At 45.2% G+C, this 17382-nt stretch overlaps 1 protein-coding gene across 1 annotated transcript in view; it reads right to left on the minus strand.

Moving 5' to 3' along the window:
* RYBP (RING1 and YY1 binding protein) overlaps window positions 1-16744 on the minus strand; it is a gene marked incomplete at both ends in the record, with an annotated part of 42495 nt that extends 25751 nt beyond the window's left edge. Inside the window, 2 exons of the mRNA XM_082487903.1 lie at window positions 15559-15684; window positions 16713-16744. Coding sequence (XP_082344029.1) covers window positions 15559-15684; window positions 16713-16744 — 158 coding nt within the window. The remainder of the gene's footprint in view (window positions 1-15558; window positions 15685-16712) is intronic.
* Between the last annotated feature and the right edge of the window lie 638 nt (window positions 16745-17382).

A 17382-nucleotide genomic window follows, 5' to 3' on the forward strand; every position in this document is an offset into this window, starting at 1 on the left:
ATTCTGCCTTTTCCTTAGAATCACAGAGGTGCAAAAAACCTTTGAGATCATTGAGCCCAACCATAAAACTAACACTGCCAAGTCCACCACTAAACCATGTCACTAAGTTTCACATCGGCATGTCAACTAAGAGAAAAAAAATATTTTAAAATGTTGGAGTAGAGCATAAGGGTTTAAGCCAACAGAGGCCAAGGGAATAATAATTACATTAATTTTTTAACAAACTCATCCAGAATTACAGCAACACCTCAGAATTTTGATCACCATCTCTATGTGCTTAAGATATTCACAGAAGTTAATATAAGCAACTTGAAAGCATCACACCCTCAGTTCAATACCAACAAGACGGGAGGTCTCAGGTGCACAGTCTCATCTGCTGCCTTGCTGAAATACGTAACTTTTCCAGACAGGTTTGAGCTTGTCACAAAACAGAAACTACTTGGGAAAGCTTAATCACCATTTCAGCTTCCCTAAAAACACACGTGGTAAAGGGCTGACAGAGTTTTCTTGTCTGTGTAACAGAAAGGTAGTGCATAATTTTCCCGAAATTTCTATTCAAAAATGCAACAACAAAAATGCATAGTATTCTCATAAGCTGAAGAGTTATATTTCAGGCAGCATCCATAATTACACAGCAACTGAAGACTTCTGGAATCACAGAACCTAAGAGTAGCTCTGACAAGCCTAAGGAGAGCCTTAGGGTTCTTGGTTTGACCCTGTCCTGCTGGTACATACATCAGAGAAAAAGGGGAGGAAGGGGAAAGGCGAGAAAGGTGCTTCCACACGTCTCATGATGAAACCAACACAACAGCAACAAGCCTGCCCTGACTGTAACGGTCCCAGGAAGAAATGCATCAGCCTTTAAATGCCCGGTGGTCCTTAGGCGATGCAGGGATTACATGGGGCTGTATTTCTTTCCAAGTTACTTTCTAGTTTCCTAAGCTTGATGACATTATATAACTATTAATTACACCACTGTTCGGCATGCTTTTAACTGCAACGATTCAGGCTGCTTCCAGTAGCTCACTAATCCAAAATACAATCCTCTTGACAGCAACTGACAGGCTCAGAGTATCCAGTTCTAGCTGAAAGGAAGAAAAAAACCAAACCCCTCATCTGTGCACTGAAGAAACAGCCAATATTCCTGCTGACCAGACTCACAGCTCGGTCAGGGGCTGGGACATGCTGCCGCTGGGACTCCAAGCCTTGCGTTAACGCACTAAGTAGCTCGCTCAGCGCAATGACCAGCAGATGAGGAGCAGCCCAGACCTATAGAGTGGTAAAACACAGAATGAAATACAGAGAAGAGTGGTGGGCCAGGTGAAGCAGCAAGCCGCTGGGATTGGCATGCTAATGTGGTGCCACCTTGGGGGTTTTCCACCCTTCTGAGAGCACAGCGGGATGCCATCAGGTGCCTGCTCCGCTAGTCTGAGAGATGAGCCCCCCAAAGGCTGGCTGTGCTCGCACCCCAAAACCCAACATCCCAACATCCACCCATCCGGGAGCAGCCGGGCGGCTCCAAGAAGCAGCTGGAGTCAAGCTGTGCTAATACAGCCAAGGAAGATTTCTTCAAAGGCCATCTTTGGATTTTAAGAAAAACAGGAAATTGTGTCTCTTTCGCGTCTTCGTTATCACAGGCACTGAAAGGTTTCAATCATCAGCTACCAGACCCAGCAGACCCCCTCCTTGGAGCTGTGCTCTGCCTTCGCCCTTCCCACCCACTCCGCCAGCATGAATCTTCCTTGCAAGCTCCAACACAATTCTACATGCATTATTTATCCCTCTTGCTAAGTCATGCAGTGGGATAATTACTTAACTATTGTAATGATATTTTGCAATGGCTGTACTCTATTATTCTAATTGAGTTTCACAGGATTGCTTTTGCTGCATGTTTTGAGCAAAAGAGCATATTTTCCTGGAGTATAAAAAGCTAAGTTTGACATTCATTTTAAGCTTAAAAGTTGGATGTCAAAAGTGACTTTTAGGAGAATATTAATGTATTCTTAATTAAAACAATGTTGATATATTACTCATATTTTGCCATCTTTGCTAACAACCACTGAAGACATGTTTTTTCATAAATCTAATGAAATATAAAAATAGTTATTAACTATTTTTAAGTGTTAATCACAAAGTTTTTTCCTTTCAATAGGATGTTGTTTTCCTTGTAAGACTTCAGTTAGCATAATTACCAAACATTTGAAAGGTGAGAGATCTGCAACATTTTTATTCACAAACTAAAAGCTTAAGTCAAAACACATTTGCATGTCTTGCTTAACAACACATTAAATTTTACTAAGGTAAATGCTGAGCTTAGGACTCGGAGAATTGTTACAGTAAAACACTAAATAAAATCAGTCCTTTCCATATACTCAACGTGATATAAGCTACACAGCAGAGCAGCCCAATTAAACAATTATTTATGTCTCCCTAGCCCCAGGATATTCTTCAGGCTATGCATGATTCAAGATGTAACAGTTTTGTGAAGCGATGAATAGGATTTAAAAAAAAAAAAAAACAAAAAAAAACCCAAAACACACACACACACAAAAAAACCACCCACAAAAAAACAATAGTCCCAGTAGTTCAAAACTGGTAAGAAAACTTTTTCTGCCTCAAGCCAGAAATTCTTCCAGGAGGAACCTTACTTTAAAAGCTGCTAACAATAATACTCTGAACTAGAGCAGGAAGGAAAAGCAGCAAGCCACTGATAATTGACCCATCTTACCTACTAATAACCTGCTGGCTATATACGCAAAGCCATGGATAAAACTCCATGGAGAAGGAATATAATCTTTTTGATCCAAGTGAGCACACAGATATATGAGGACTGGTATATTTGTACCCTAATGTCAAAACCAAAAATTTTATACAGTTGGCAGTAGAAAGACTACACTTCAGACAGATGAAACTCATTGAGAACTACAGCCCTGCAAAATTTGATGAATATGTTGAACTTTCTGGGTATTTTGTTTCTTTCTGCTTAAAAACAAGAAAATGTTTGGTCACCATCTAAGACACTTACTTGAAAAAAAAAAACACAGATCCAAAGTTTTATCAGTCTCGGGCCCTGTTGAAACTTTAGAGGCTCCAGGATGACAGAGCAACGAGCGATCTGAGTAGTCCTGTGCTTACACGGACACAGCCCAAGCTCTTCCCCTGAGTATCATTTTGGGCTTTATACAATGCAAGTCATTTCTCAATTCTTTTTCATCTATTAAAAAAAATGGAAAAAAAAAAAAAAAAGAGTAGTCTTGGAACAAAGCAAGATTACAAAAGATACCTGTGTTAAGTTTCATGTCAACTTATTTCCTCCTTGATACATCAGTCTTGGGAGGCCTGATCCAGCCCTTGCAGCTGACAACAAAGTGCTGCACTGACTTCTGCAGCCTCTGGACACAACTCAGAAAAATCAATGCAAAGAGCAAAAGGTCACATTCTCCACCAGCATCAACTACCTGTCGAACCAAGATGGAATTGCAAATGCTAGCACACTCGGAAATAAAGTAACCAACAGCTATTAAAGCAATTCTGGTGCCTGTATTCCCACATCCATGACTAAGTAAACCTGTTTCTTATGCTATATGCCTTTGTGTTTAAAGAAAAAAAAAAACCACACACAAAAAAAACCAAACACCACTCATGCTTGTGACAGGCTTTTAAAAACATGTAAGTGTAGTACATACAGAATTCAGAGTGCCGGTGGGAAAGACAGTCTGGCTTATAAAGAAAAAAAAAAAAAAAAAGAAAGGCAAAAGGGGAAAAACTGAAGAGATGGAAATAAAACCAAACTACTGCTAGGGTTATCCCTCGCTCTCTCTGCACATTTGGAAAAGCCCCAAGAACTGGCACAGACTGTAACAGGCACCTTATCATGGACCACCATCCATGACTTGCTTGACATGCCTGGCCCTTGGCAGAAGTAAAGCCTTTTCCAAGCACAAGCCCTGAGATTGTCCTCGCATTTTACATCTTTATAAATGCATACACTGAACTTGAAGGGGCGATCTCCCATGCATTTACAAGGTAGACAGGCAGCATATGGGCATGATGTTCTACTGCCCTCTTCACTGCTGATTTTGCATCAATTGGTTAATTTGTAATTGGAAAAAGTGTCATCCTCTTCATAGAGACAGGGAAGCTTTTGTTTATTATAAAGTTTCACCGTGGCTTCTTTGAATGCTGGTTGAGTAACAGTCACTCTCAGCACAGCAGTGTAAATTCCCAGCACACACTTGTACGTTCCCAGCTGATGCAACCTAGGAGTCTCAACAAACCCTCCATAGGTCTAAACTTCTGAATGTGAATGCATGGTCCCAGCTTGTAGAGGTGCTGCGAAACTGCCACTGTCAAGAAGTCATTTAATGAACCTCAAAATTTCAGTTTGAGCTCTGGTATTACGGACTGTCCCTGTGGATAGCCCCGTTGTCCCATGGACATTAATAATGGGCATCTCAGATGCATTAGATCTTCTTGACCTCAGAAGTGAAGCAACTTACAACTAACTTGAGTCACATCCGGTAATAAGTACTTCTAATTAATGACTCTTAATTGCTACCAGAGTACTGTATTTCCACACCCATGGTTAAGCATGTTCCTTACTCTGCTAACCCACATGTACAATTGTGCAACTCTAACAACCCCATGCCTTTAGTAGCCATCCACCACACAGCTGTGCCATTCCTCCAGTGCTTTAGGAGCAGACATCGCTGTACATAATGGTGAAACAAAGTGTACAAAGTCTACCCACCACACCATTCCAGCAGTTATATCATCATTTGTTTTCTTGCTGCCCTTGCTCTTATTTTTAAATGATTATCTATACAGTTCAGAGAAAGGCAGATAAACATTGCTTTTAAGTCTGACTTCACGTGCAGTTTTTGAGAAGACACTTCAGGATCTGAAAACGTTTTCCAAAAATTAACTTAACCTCCTATAAGCCGCATGTGGTAGGGACTTTTTACTATATTTGCTTTATAGACAGGTAAACCTACACACATGAGCTACCGAACTGTCCAGAGTCACAGCGAGTTAAAAGCTGGAGGGGAGGGTAGTCCCCACAAGAAGCAGTGCCCTGGGTGCCACCTCCCCACTTGGCAGTGCTGGCGGGTACACAGAAACACCCATCAGCCATCCAGAATAACGTTTTTCTGCCAACATTTATAGTTTCATTGTATGTCACGCGGGAATTAACCATCCCTGGACACCGAGGTACTGCTTATACAAGGTTTGCAGCCCTGTATCCCATAACAGAAGCACTCCTGCCCACCCTGGCGCAAGCCCATACTTGTTCTTGATAGGATCACTGCTACAGCAGCTCTGCTGAGAAAAGCAAGCCCCAAAAGGACCAAAGCAGCAATGGAGGAACAATCACTTGCAGGTTAACTTGTCCTCCCTGGGCAAATGATGATGCCCACAGCCTGGAGCACATCACACGACCTTGAAGCTAACTTATTAACTGCCACCGCACAACAACAAAACCACCAAGCCACCCCCCAGACAAGCCACCCAACACTGTCAGACACGATTAGAGTAAATTCTGCAACCCACCAGCTTCACTTTCAACATTTCTCCTCCAATTAAGGCATACCGTCCTTCAAATCCCACACTGGCATCGGGCAGCTGCCAGTCTTTCCTACATACATCAAGCTAGTTGTGTGTAAAATACAATTTTAAAAACTGCCAGGCTGTTCTGTTTTTCCTCTACATGTTTAGGGATCACCTGTGTTTCTCTCTACTCAATAAGCTGGAATTAGTTCACATGCACTTCAGTTTGGTTTGCATTGAAGAATCCAGAAAATCTGATTAGTTTTTCAACAGATCCTTTGAACACAGATTCATGAGACCTCATCCAGATATTTCTTGCAGAAGTTCTTAGAACCATCAGAAACTTTTCTTGTAGGTAGACCAAGATTTGTAATGAATGCTTGACACACGAGTCTAGTCAGTAAACCTGTCATTACGGATAAGTAATATAATAAGATAACAGATAAATACTACAAATGAATAAAACACACAATTCCTCTAAAATTATTCACCATTTTTATGACAAGCAGTTTTATGCAATACAGGTTGACGAATTGCTAACATTATGCTTATTAAATATTTTTGTTAAATTGATCCACACCTGTGACTGTTACAGGTAACAAATGAAAGCAGTTTTGTTTCTCCATAAGGCACCTGTAATAACTGAGCAATAGCAGCAAACAGGCACCAACCAGAGCTCCCGCGCAGTATTAGCATTACAGAGGAAAGCCTCCCCTTCTGCTGCTAATGATGTGCTCTACCCTGTATCCCCAGGAGACAAATGACTGCACTGGCTGATTGACTCCATCACAGGGCCATCGTCCATCAATGTATTGCCTCCCTTATTGAAATCTCATCTCGGGAAGAGAAAGTGCTCAGTACCACTTCCGAAAAAAAAAAAAAACAGTGAAAGCACTTTCAGAATAAGAGCTCCAAGATACATAATTAGAGCCAAATGTTTCAGCAGAAACACACATTTCCAACAACCTGAACATATATGCATGCTTTGTCCAACCAGGACAAGTAAAATTTATATCCTTCTGCTAATCTAGATGAGTTTTTAAACAAAGGAATGAAACACCTACCATAGACATAAGTTTCTTGATCGAGTTAAAACACAGACAGTGAATACAGTCATACAGATTAAAAAATAGCAACTAGAGGATATTTAGCTAGCTGATTTGCTAAAGGGTGAATTCCAGCCTCTTTTACACAGGGTCAAAACACACTAACACCATACTATCCCCATTGACACCTGCAAATAGAAGTGAAAGAAAATACAAATCCTTCCATGTATCTATTTGGTACACAGATAAAAAAAATAAAAGGGAGTAATCCTAGTAATTTAAGAACTACCCTTATAATCTAAGAAGTACTGAACATTTAGGGCCCAGGGTGCAGGGGGTAACCCACACTCCACACTCATCAGGCAGTGTTCCAATCAACTTTGCAACGTCACTGAAGCCACCAAAACCTAGTACTTCTAGTTCCTCCATCCACCTCCCCAATTCAAGCACGTTAAGTTGCACATGAATTACCCGGAAATAGTTCCACCTGCACAAAGATAATTTAATTCAGGAAAAATATTTCAGATTATCATCAGTCTGTCTACTCAGCAATATAAATCTGAAGGCAGCTTTATCTCAGGCAAGATTATTTTATCTCACTTAGCACCCCTGCATGTTACAAGCAATCCATCATAACTCTGAAATCCTGAAGAACAATCTGCTTGAGAAAACACGTCTAAACATTTATTCCTTGTTTACCCCTAAACAGAATCCAAAACTGACTTGTTTTGCTTCCATTTTATTTAAAGACAACCAATCTGATAAGATCCTCAAACTCAAGCTCCCAGAACTCCTGAACATATTCCCATGTAAATTGTAAATATAGTTTCTGGAAGTTTGCACCTCCATATAGCAACTGACATAAAGCATACACTATGCTTACTGAGATGTGGAACATTTCAGCTCTCAGCAAATTGCCATAAGATGTATGCTTCAAAATGTTCATCTGTCAGAAGGTTAAAGTCAATTTGACTATAACAAGACTTTCACTTCTGTGGTAAAGAACATAATTACCAATTTTTAGTATTTTGATCCTTGTAGCATAAGGGGTTACTCCACAATCCCAGGCCAGTGTCTCAAGTAAGACCACATACAGTTCAAAATCAGGTCTCCTGGTTTCACGATCCATACTTTAGACCCCTATAATCTCTTTTTCTCACTCACTTCCAGTATTACTCAACAGAAGATTGGCTGTGGGTATACTTTTAACTTTCAGAAACACAGGCAGCACTTCAACAATAAAATACTAAGAAAACAATGCCCAGTTTTAGCCAGTCAATTTTGCTTTTTTCCAGGAAGGAGTTGAGACTCACCTGACTGAAGATTCCGGAGGAGTCAAACAAAACCCACCAGGCCAGCAAGAAGTGATGCTTTTCCCCCTCTCATTTATGTTTGAGGCAGTCAGAATTACAATCTTTCCAACGTTTAACAGGCAGTGAATTTGTTGATGTTCCAATTAGCACTCTGCTACAAAGAACATGTTCCTAATTAATAGCTGGCTTATGGGAAGAGGGATGTTAAGGATTTGGTCATACCTCCAGATGTACCAAAAAAGTGTGAAAGGAGCTCTAGTCGATATAAAGAAAATCTGTCTGCACAAAGAGACAATCAATGTATTTAGCATGTGTCAGCTGCAAAAGGAACTTGCACAAATGCAATGGAGACATTTCCACATTATTTCTGTCATATTGTGTAATCCCAGACATCTCCTTAGAGTAGCATGTACAGGTTGCTCAGTATTTGTGGTCTGCTTTTTTTGCCCTGTCCCTAATAAACATGAAGGGGCAATAATAATAATTTGCCCTTACCTGTCTGAAACATGCACACTTTAAATAAATCCTCATAAAACCTCCTGTAAGACCCCTTCCCTCCAGTAACACCCAGGTTTCTCCTTTTACCTTGTGAAGAAGGCAATCAGCGCAAGAGAGACCTAAAGCACAGCTGCAAGACACAGCCACAAAGAGAGTTTGTATGAATCTTATTTCAGGTCAGAGCTATGCGTTACGAAACTCCAGCACACCTTGCGAGTGACCTACATTGTGGGACTAAAACCCACTAACCTACAGAACCACCCGAAATCCCGCCAAACAGGTCAGTGGGTTTCCTCAGAAGAATTACATAGACAAGGAGAGATGCACATAATAAAAGACAAGGAGAGCACATCCTTCACCTAATGCAGGAGCACTCTGCAAGCTGTATCTTCACAGAAGTGCCATGAGCTCCTGTGTTTCTCACGGACAGACGGTGGAAGGACCTGTCTGCTTGTTCAAGCCTGACGGAGAGCAGGAAGAAAAGGAGCAGCACCACAGCAAGGAACGGTGAGCCGACCAGCAGCAAAGCTGTTTAATTCACATTGCTAACACAAAGCAGGTCTTGCAGCAGCCAGAGTACAAGTGACACCTGATTCACGACCATCCTGGAGTTACAGCAGGGGTATCCAGGCTATAGTACAAAAGCTGGATGCAGCCAGCCAAAATAACCCACCCAGCCCACAGCACATTACCTGTCAGCCTTCATCCCTCATTGGTCCTGGATGCCACGTACTGCTTTCAAGAACCCAACAGTTCAGCCAAAACAGAGCCCCACAGCACTACAAGTTGCTGGGGAACACAAACAGGCAGCACAGGACAGTCAGCCAAGATCCCGCAGGAGCCAAGGGTGGCCACACAGAGACCATGCTCTGCATCCACCACCTCCCTTCTCTCACCTATTGGGCCTGTCAACACTGCACAAACACTTTTCTATTTCCAGTTCATACAAGGTTCCACTTATTAGATGAACCCGCATCAGTGTGCAAATACACACACCAATCGTGCAAATGCAGCAGCCCCTCTGCAGCCATCTGACGGGAACATGAAACAACCAGGGCAATTAAGAAAGGCACGCAGAGAAAGTTGCTCGGCATTCCTCTGCCTACCAGTTCCCCACAAGGACCTGCTGAGTGAAGGCCAGTATCCCAGTGGACGCAACGTCTGTTTACAGCAATAAAAGAAAGTTACATGCCCTCTCCTCCTACACACACATACATACTTTGACTTAGATTCCCATCTGCCAAAAAAGCAGTCTATGGAGGAAGGGAAAAATGAGTAATATCCATGCTGCATATTATCAGTGACAGATTAACACGCTCAGTGTAGCAGGTAATCTATTAGATCTTTAAACAGTCTCCAACAGAAATCAGAGATCGATCTTCAAACCCTTCAAAAATCCAGAGTCATTTAACCCAGATGGGCAACCCACATGAAAACTGTAACACAGATTTTACTGTTATTTAACATAAAAGACTTCCCTCTCACCCCCCCCCATAAACAAGCATCAAAACAGGTATAGCTTTTATTCCTTAATAGGATCCTATCCAAGTGGTAGAAGCAAAGCGAGTCACAGCAGCCACCACACTACCTACTGCATTTGTCACCTACAGCATTTCAAGCACCCAATTTGACAACCATAGCAAAGGGTTATTGCTGAAGTGCTGTACATCAATGCTGAGGATCCTCCCTGCCAAGAATGATTCCCCAGAGGTGCTGAGACCCAAGAGAAATCCTGGGGTAATGGTAATGAGATCATTAACAGCAGAGTCAAACACTAGCAAAGAGCAAATCAGGACACAACTCTTATTTCTTTCAAACAGCCCAAGTAGAAGACACAGACTTTATGCCAGTGTTATGCTTGCACCAGAATGACAGATAATAGCTGATCTGAAGCTGAACAGCTTTATCCACTCAGATGAAGTCTCACAGACTAACTCCATGCTAGTTAAAAAATAAGTGCAGCATGAATCTGTACCAGTAGTCAGTTTATGATGGATCAATACCCCAAGCCATGCGGCTAAAGCACCTGGGGTTCCAGCAGTATGAGTCATGAAGTCAAACTTAGTGTTTCATAAAACTGCGGCCCCAGAATTCGGGGCTTGCTGCGAACCATCAGCATTGTCTGCTTGTAAAATGGTAGGTCTGCAAAAGGCTCCTCCTGTCCTCTGCTCCCATGCCCTGGTGGGTTTGCCACATCCAGCAAAAGTACGCCTCATCTACAAATTCAGAAAGTAACAGCTAATTACTTTTAGGCAGTGCTGGTAAACAAGGTCAACCTCTGAGACAACAGAGGTCTGAAGAACTCCTTGCATGTGGGCAAACATTTTGCAAATAGGTATCATGCGTTCCAGCACTCAAAACCACCTGGGCAGAATTACGCTGTTCCCATCCATTACCAACAAATCAGTCCCCAAGGGGCATGTCTCCAGGATCCCAACAGCCCTGTGAAGCGCTGGCACAGCTCCAGGCTGATACAGACCACGCTTTGCTCCACCTGATCCAACTGCCATTTAACTTCGGCACTCAACAGGAAAAAGGGATGCTTCAACCACAGATCTAAATGGCCAATCAGTAAAACAAATATGCCAGAGTTAAAGCACCGATGTCCCTTCCACAACAGCTTTTTCCAAATGAGTCACATACTCAACTTTTATAGAAAATAACCCACTTAAAGGCCAACTATGATGCTAAATAAAACCCACCTTAATGCAGGTGAAATCTATTTAACTTGAAAGAATGGATTGAAACCACTTTGTTTCTAACCTACACCATAGCTACATACCAAAGCAAGCACATTTAGAAGAACAGTCCTGCAAATAGATGGCAAATAAGCAGGGTATACATTTGTTGTACAGAGGTCTGTATCATGAGCCTGATTCCTCATTCCAGGAATAGCAGGACTATCTGGTGTCTATTCTGGTCAGCCCAGCCTGGATGCAGAACAAGAGACTATTTTTCAATGGTGACATGGACAGTAGTTTACATCCTTCAAGGTGCTAGCTTAGATCTTGCCAACATGCAATGGAATTTTCTGGTGATCTGATGGAGAACGAAGGCCAGTATATATCTGAGACACCTGTTCCACACAAGAGAAAATTCATTTTAAAATTATGGTGAATCATTTCAGCTCAATCTCCCCTCAAAAGAATGGCAGGCGAGTGAAACATGGCTGACGTACTCCCTGGGCCGTCCACAATGTTCAAATCACCTGATGCAATCTCCAGACTACGCACTTTGGGTATACAGGTATTAGCAACAAATACAACAGAAATGCTTACTAAGTGCATGCCTTCCACAGGACATACACACTACAACTTGTTAATTTCATACTAAAAAGTTCCACTGTTTTGTTAATTGGCATGTCAGACATCCAGTTGTTGCTCTCACATCTTCCACTGACTTTTTTTAGTGCATTTCTCTGTAATCAAGGCACATTCATGATACAGGACATGAAGTTTGGACAAGGAAAGCACTTATCCTGAAGTTAGAGAAAAATTAACATCAGAGAAGCTCCATCACACCACACTGCTTGCCTATTTATCCAAAAGGAAAGATTTAGAAAATAGTAACTACCTCTGTGAAACTGGGGTGGGGGGGACAGCCGAATATTCTCCTTTATAATGATGTCTGAAAACAATCTCGCGCAGAAAAACTGCGCAGTCATGCCTGGGAAGACAAAATAAGCTACAAGAAAAGGTGTACAGGAACACAACATAGGGAAACCATCAGAGAACCAAAGGTGAAGAGGAGCAAGAATACCATTAAGAAAAACAAATGGGAGCAGGGAACCATCATCTACCCTCAAATAGTACCACACAGCTCCCCATAATGGGAAATACAAGGCCAAATTCTGCCCTCACATTCCTAGGAAATCCAAAATTAACTTTCCTTCCACATTTGAAGAAATAATGGATATTGGAAGGGAACGTGTGTCCATGGAGCAAACTTCCCAGCAAAAGTCTTAATTCAAGCCTTCTCCTGTGTGCAGGAGCTGGTGAGGCTACACCAGAGCAAACCACCAGAGGAACCACAGGACGCAAGTGGAAGTGGTGGCCAGCATCAGTTCCCTGCGCCGTTACACCAATACAAAGACCTCTGGGAAAGAAAAAAAGTATTGCACACCCCAGCAAACACATTAACATTGCTCACTCTCAAGCTAGCCAGTTAAATCATCGTCTTGCCCAACTGAATGTTGGGCTGAATCTTAGCCATGACCCTCAAAGAAGGAAAATGATAGAAAAACTCAACATACTTGCCTAAATAGAGCGTAATAAAGTTTAACCATAAAATAGCAAGAATAGAGTTGAGGAAAGGGAGTTAGTGACATACTGTAACAAATCCAGTATTCAAGTACGTACTACAGGTTTAATATAATCTTTGCATGACAATTCCCAAATTCTCCAGAGATGGATTTGACCTCATTTTTATTTAAAATTGCAACTGAAATATTTATAAACAGCCCCTTGAAAAAGTATTCAGGTGCAATTTAACTGACACATCAACTCTAAAACTCACTGTGTTAGAAGCTCCTTTTGTGAGATCCTAGGGAAAGGGGATCTGAGAAAGTAAAACTTCTAACTGCTGCCAGCTACCCCTCCCACACACCAACAGATTATATTGAGTCTGAAAAAAAATATACACACAGTGAGAATTAGCTAATGTCCTAACTAGTTCTCAAATCAGAGAATATTTATCAGCCAAAGTAAATTCTACAGCAAATAACTGGCTTCCAAGTGGGGAGGGCGGGTCTGGGGGGTAGGTCACACCAGATCCTAAAAAAACTGGGTATACTGTAATTGCACACAATAATTTGATGAAGACCAGTTGCCTCACCATGTCTACGATGTCTGTCTTTCACTACTTTGTTAAGTTTTTTTAAAAGTGAGTTTGATAAATTTCCGATAAGTGTTACTGAAGTAAGCCTTAATGAAGCAAGGCATTTTTATATGTGGAAAAGCGTCATCAACTTGACTTTTAGGTTGCAGTTTGACAAGCTCATCAGACACCTTATATTTCAAGTAATAAATTATCAATCACAACTCATTAAGTATCTTTACATCAGTCATTTATTTTAAAAAATTCTGAAGAATTTCCCCGACATGGATTCGTACGTCACATACTGTAACACTCAAAGCAATACCACAACAAAGAACTCTGACCTCCCAGGTCTTCTCAACATACGACGCTCACTCACAACATTCAATCACTCCTGCTTTCAGTTATATTTATTCATAAATGATATAAATATGCAAGAAGACATGATGGTCCATTGAATATTTTAAATACTTTCTCAAATTCTACAAACAAAGGCAATTTAAAAAGCAGCAAAAATGAATAGAAAGCTGATGAATTAAATGAATTAAAATTAGAAGCCATTCATAAGGGTCCATTAAAAGCTAAACAGCAGTACAACATTCTCGACCTGAGGATCACATCTGCAAGTAAGGCTACAGTTCTCAACTCAAAATCATCAACTGCTATCCCTCTTGAGGGCCCTTTAAATTAAAAACAAAACATCCTACTACCTCAAACAGTTTGAAAATTATCATGAATAAAAAAAAAAAAAAAGTAAGGGCATGTGAGAGAAAGCTGCTGCTCCCAAAATGAACATCAGCATGGTGGCCAAATGAAAACGATCAAGTCTGATACAAGACACAACCCATATGGACTCCTACATCTCATTAAGGCTCTCCTCCTCCAAACATCCATGCACATGCTTGACGTGATGCTGGGAGAGCCTGCGGTGACTGCAAGGCTACGCACTGTAGTAGCACAGTTAAAGACCAGGCAACTGCAGCATCAGCATGTTTCACCTGAGCCAACAGGGAAGCCAAGGAAACAGAAAACCATAGAAATCAAGCATTGACAAAACAAGATTGAACAAAATAAGTGAAGAATCAGCTGTAGGTGCATACAGAACACTACTGTCCCAAAAGTTCAATCTTACTCAATGCTATAACTACGCTATTTAAAACTGTTCTAAATTCAACACCTCTGTATATTTTGTAAAAAGCGTAGGGATGCTTGTAACCAGCGGGCACCATAAAACACACGGTGAAGTACTACAGCACTCCGCTGCTGTAACTCAGAGTGTTTCAATGGCCCAAAAGCATGCTCCCCATTAAAAATGTAGGCACTTCACATTGTTTAAAGCACAGTGCGAACAATAACCAACTGAACATGCTTTCACCTCCTTTGTCAATCAAGTCAAGACAGCCAAGTCATGCAAACAGCCTGCTGATGAGAGCATCTCAATACACTGCTTGACTCAAAGGAGGAAAATGATGCCTTTCACAATGGAAATCTTATGGACTACTTCTTTGGCAGAGCAGAGCAATGGGAACTCAAATTTGGAAGGCACAATATGAACAAAATCAGACATCAACATGGCAGAACAGATCAGAAAAAGAAAGAAAAAGCAGAGCACCACATGCCTGTTTGAGCACCAACTGATATTCCAGGACAAACTTTCTGAAGCCATTAACTGGGAGAGTATAAGTTTTTGGATTGGGTTTGGTGGGTTTTTTTTGAGATTAACTTAACTATTGTATGTCAGCTTCACCATCTCGCAAAGACTTGCAGTTACTCAGCGCAAGGCAATCAGAGACCTGACAGCTAAAGCTTTCAGCAATCCGCACCATTCCCACACTGAGCACAAAGCCGATTCCTTTCGGATGACAACAGACACCGAGAGATCAACATCTCAGGAAGGGAGTTGTTCTCGTGGCAGCTTTAGTTTCAGCTGTTTCCTTTCTCGCTCCCTAATCCTCAATCATTTCTACTCCTGTAGAAAGCACAGGTAAATCTCCACCCAAACCACAGAAAACCATCTGCCCCAAACTACAGTCAGAACATTTCTGGCTGCTAGCAGATCTCCAAGAAGCCCTCCGCACATGAGCGATAAAAAAGCACCGAACAACAAAAAGATTCAGGTCGCTGCCACATCCACGAAATGTGTCTTCCAGCTCCAATTAAACGCTTGAAAGAGAATTTTTAAAATCCACAAGCTTTTGAACAGGGACAGGAGGGACTGCATGGGGGGGAAAAGGGGGTTGCAGCCAGCTGATATCCAGGCAACAGTGGTGGGGGGGGAAATCAACAAGTCGGTGCAGCCCAGCACGGAGCAAAGGCAGTGTTGGAAGGTGCGAACATACCTTGTGGAGGTGCCTTTCCTGACATCACAGATGCTGCATTTGAAGGCTTCAGCGCTGTTCCTGAAGGTGCACACGCTACAATCCCAAAAGCCTTCGTCGGCTGCAGGTTTGGCTTGCCTTTTCGGCCTTGAGGAGGGGGAGGGAGAGGGGAAGCGCGCGTGTGTGTGTGTGTGTACGTGTGTGTTTGGGGAGGAGGAGAGAAGCGACGGGAGGAGGAGGAGAGAGAGGAGGAGAGAAAGAAAACACACACATGAGAAACCATGTTACCGAGCCCCGAAACCCAGCGCCTGCTCTCACCGTCGCTCCCCCCCACCCACCCCCCCGCGCCCGGGAACGGCCGACAAACACCTACCGGGGCCGGCGCCCGGAGAGGTGCGGGGCGGCCCCGCGCTCCGCCCCCGGCCCCGCGCCGCGGGAGGGCCCAGACGGGCCAGGCCGGGCCGAGCCGAGCCCCGCCGGGCCGGGCCGGGCCGGCCGCCTCCCCCGGCACCGCGGCGGGGGGCCGCCCCCCCTCCCGCCTTCCTTCCCCCGGCGGGAGGGTGGGAGGGAGAGTTTGAAGGCTGTGAGGCGCTTTCCCTCCTCCACCTTGTTAAACCTCCCTTTGTCTGGGAGCACAGCGAGTGCGCGGAGCGGGAGTGCGAGCGAGCGGAGCCGCCATAGCTGCTCCTCACACCACACCAGCCCTGGCACCGGCGGCAGGCAGGGAGACACCGGCACTCCTCCTCCTCCTCCTGCCCTTCCACGCTCCCTCCATCTTAGGAGTCTCCCTCCCTCCCCGCCCGCAAACCGCTCCCCCCCCCTCCGGCCCCCCGCGTACCTGGCGGGGCGGCGCGGGCACGCCGCCCCCCTCCCCGCTCGCTCCCTCCATCTTAGGAGCCCCTCGCCGCCGCCGCCGCGGCCCCCCCTTCCCCTTCCCCCCCCCCCCCCCGCCGAGCACACGCACGCAACTACCAGCCAGGGGCCTACCCACCGCCATCCCCTCCCGCCGCGCCAGCGCCCAGCCGGGCCCACCGCCGCCGGCGGGGCAGGGACGGGGGCAGGCAGGGGCGGCCCCCGCCGCGCTCCCTCCATCTTAGGTGCCTTACCCCGCCCGCCCCCGCGCTCCCCCCCCCCCCCCCCCCCCCCCCAACACCGCCTCCCTCCCCTTCGCTCACCTGGTCGGGCTCTTCTTGTCGCCCATGACCATGGATCGGGGCCGCCCCTGCCCTGCGCACAAAGAAAGAGGCGAGGGGGAGGGGGACGGGGCTGCCTCCGTCCAGCAGGCTCCGGCTGCTCCTCACCCCCGCGCCGCCGCTCCTGCCGCTGCCAGGCTCCGCTCCAGACTAGCAGCGCAGCGCAGCCCGGCGCCCTCCCTCCTCCTCCCTCCTCTCCCTCCCCGCGCCGCGCCGCTCCGGCGGGCGGAGCTCGCCGCCGCGCCGCGGCCAATGGGGGCGGCCCCGCCGCCAGCCCCGGTGGGGAGGAGAGCGGGGAGCGCCCCTCGCACCGCCTCCCCGACGGGTCCCACCTCCGCCCCCGGCCGGGAGCCCCTTCGGGCCGCCTCTCTCCCTCCCCCCCGCGGCACCGGGACCCCGCCGCGGCGGGAGGGCGGGCTCCTCTCAGGCGGCGGTGGCCCTTTCCTTTCCCGTCCCTTCCCCCTCGGAGGGCTCCTCGCCTACCCGTCCCCGCGGGAGCCCGTGAGGGGAGAGCGCGGCCCCGTGCTGCCCGCGGGGCGGGAGAGGGGTGCGGGCAGCGAGGGGCACCCGGCGGGGGACGGGGAGGAGTAGGCCCGCTCCCTGAGGGAAGATCGGCCCCAGCCTGCCCTCGCCCCGCCGGGCGGCCGCGCTG

Source organism: Vanellus vanellus, assembly GCF_965231255.1.
Source record: "Vanellus vanellus genome assembly, chromosome: 9".
Lineage (NCBI taxonomy): Eukaryota > Metazoa > Chordata > Aves > Charadriiformes > Charadriidae > Vanellus > Vanellus vanellus.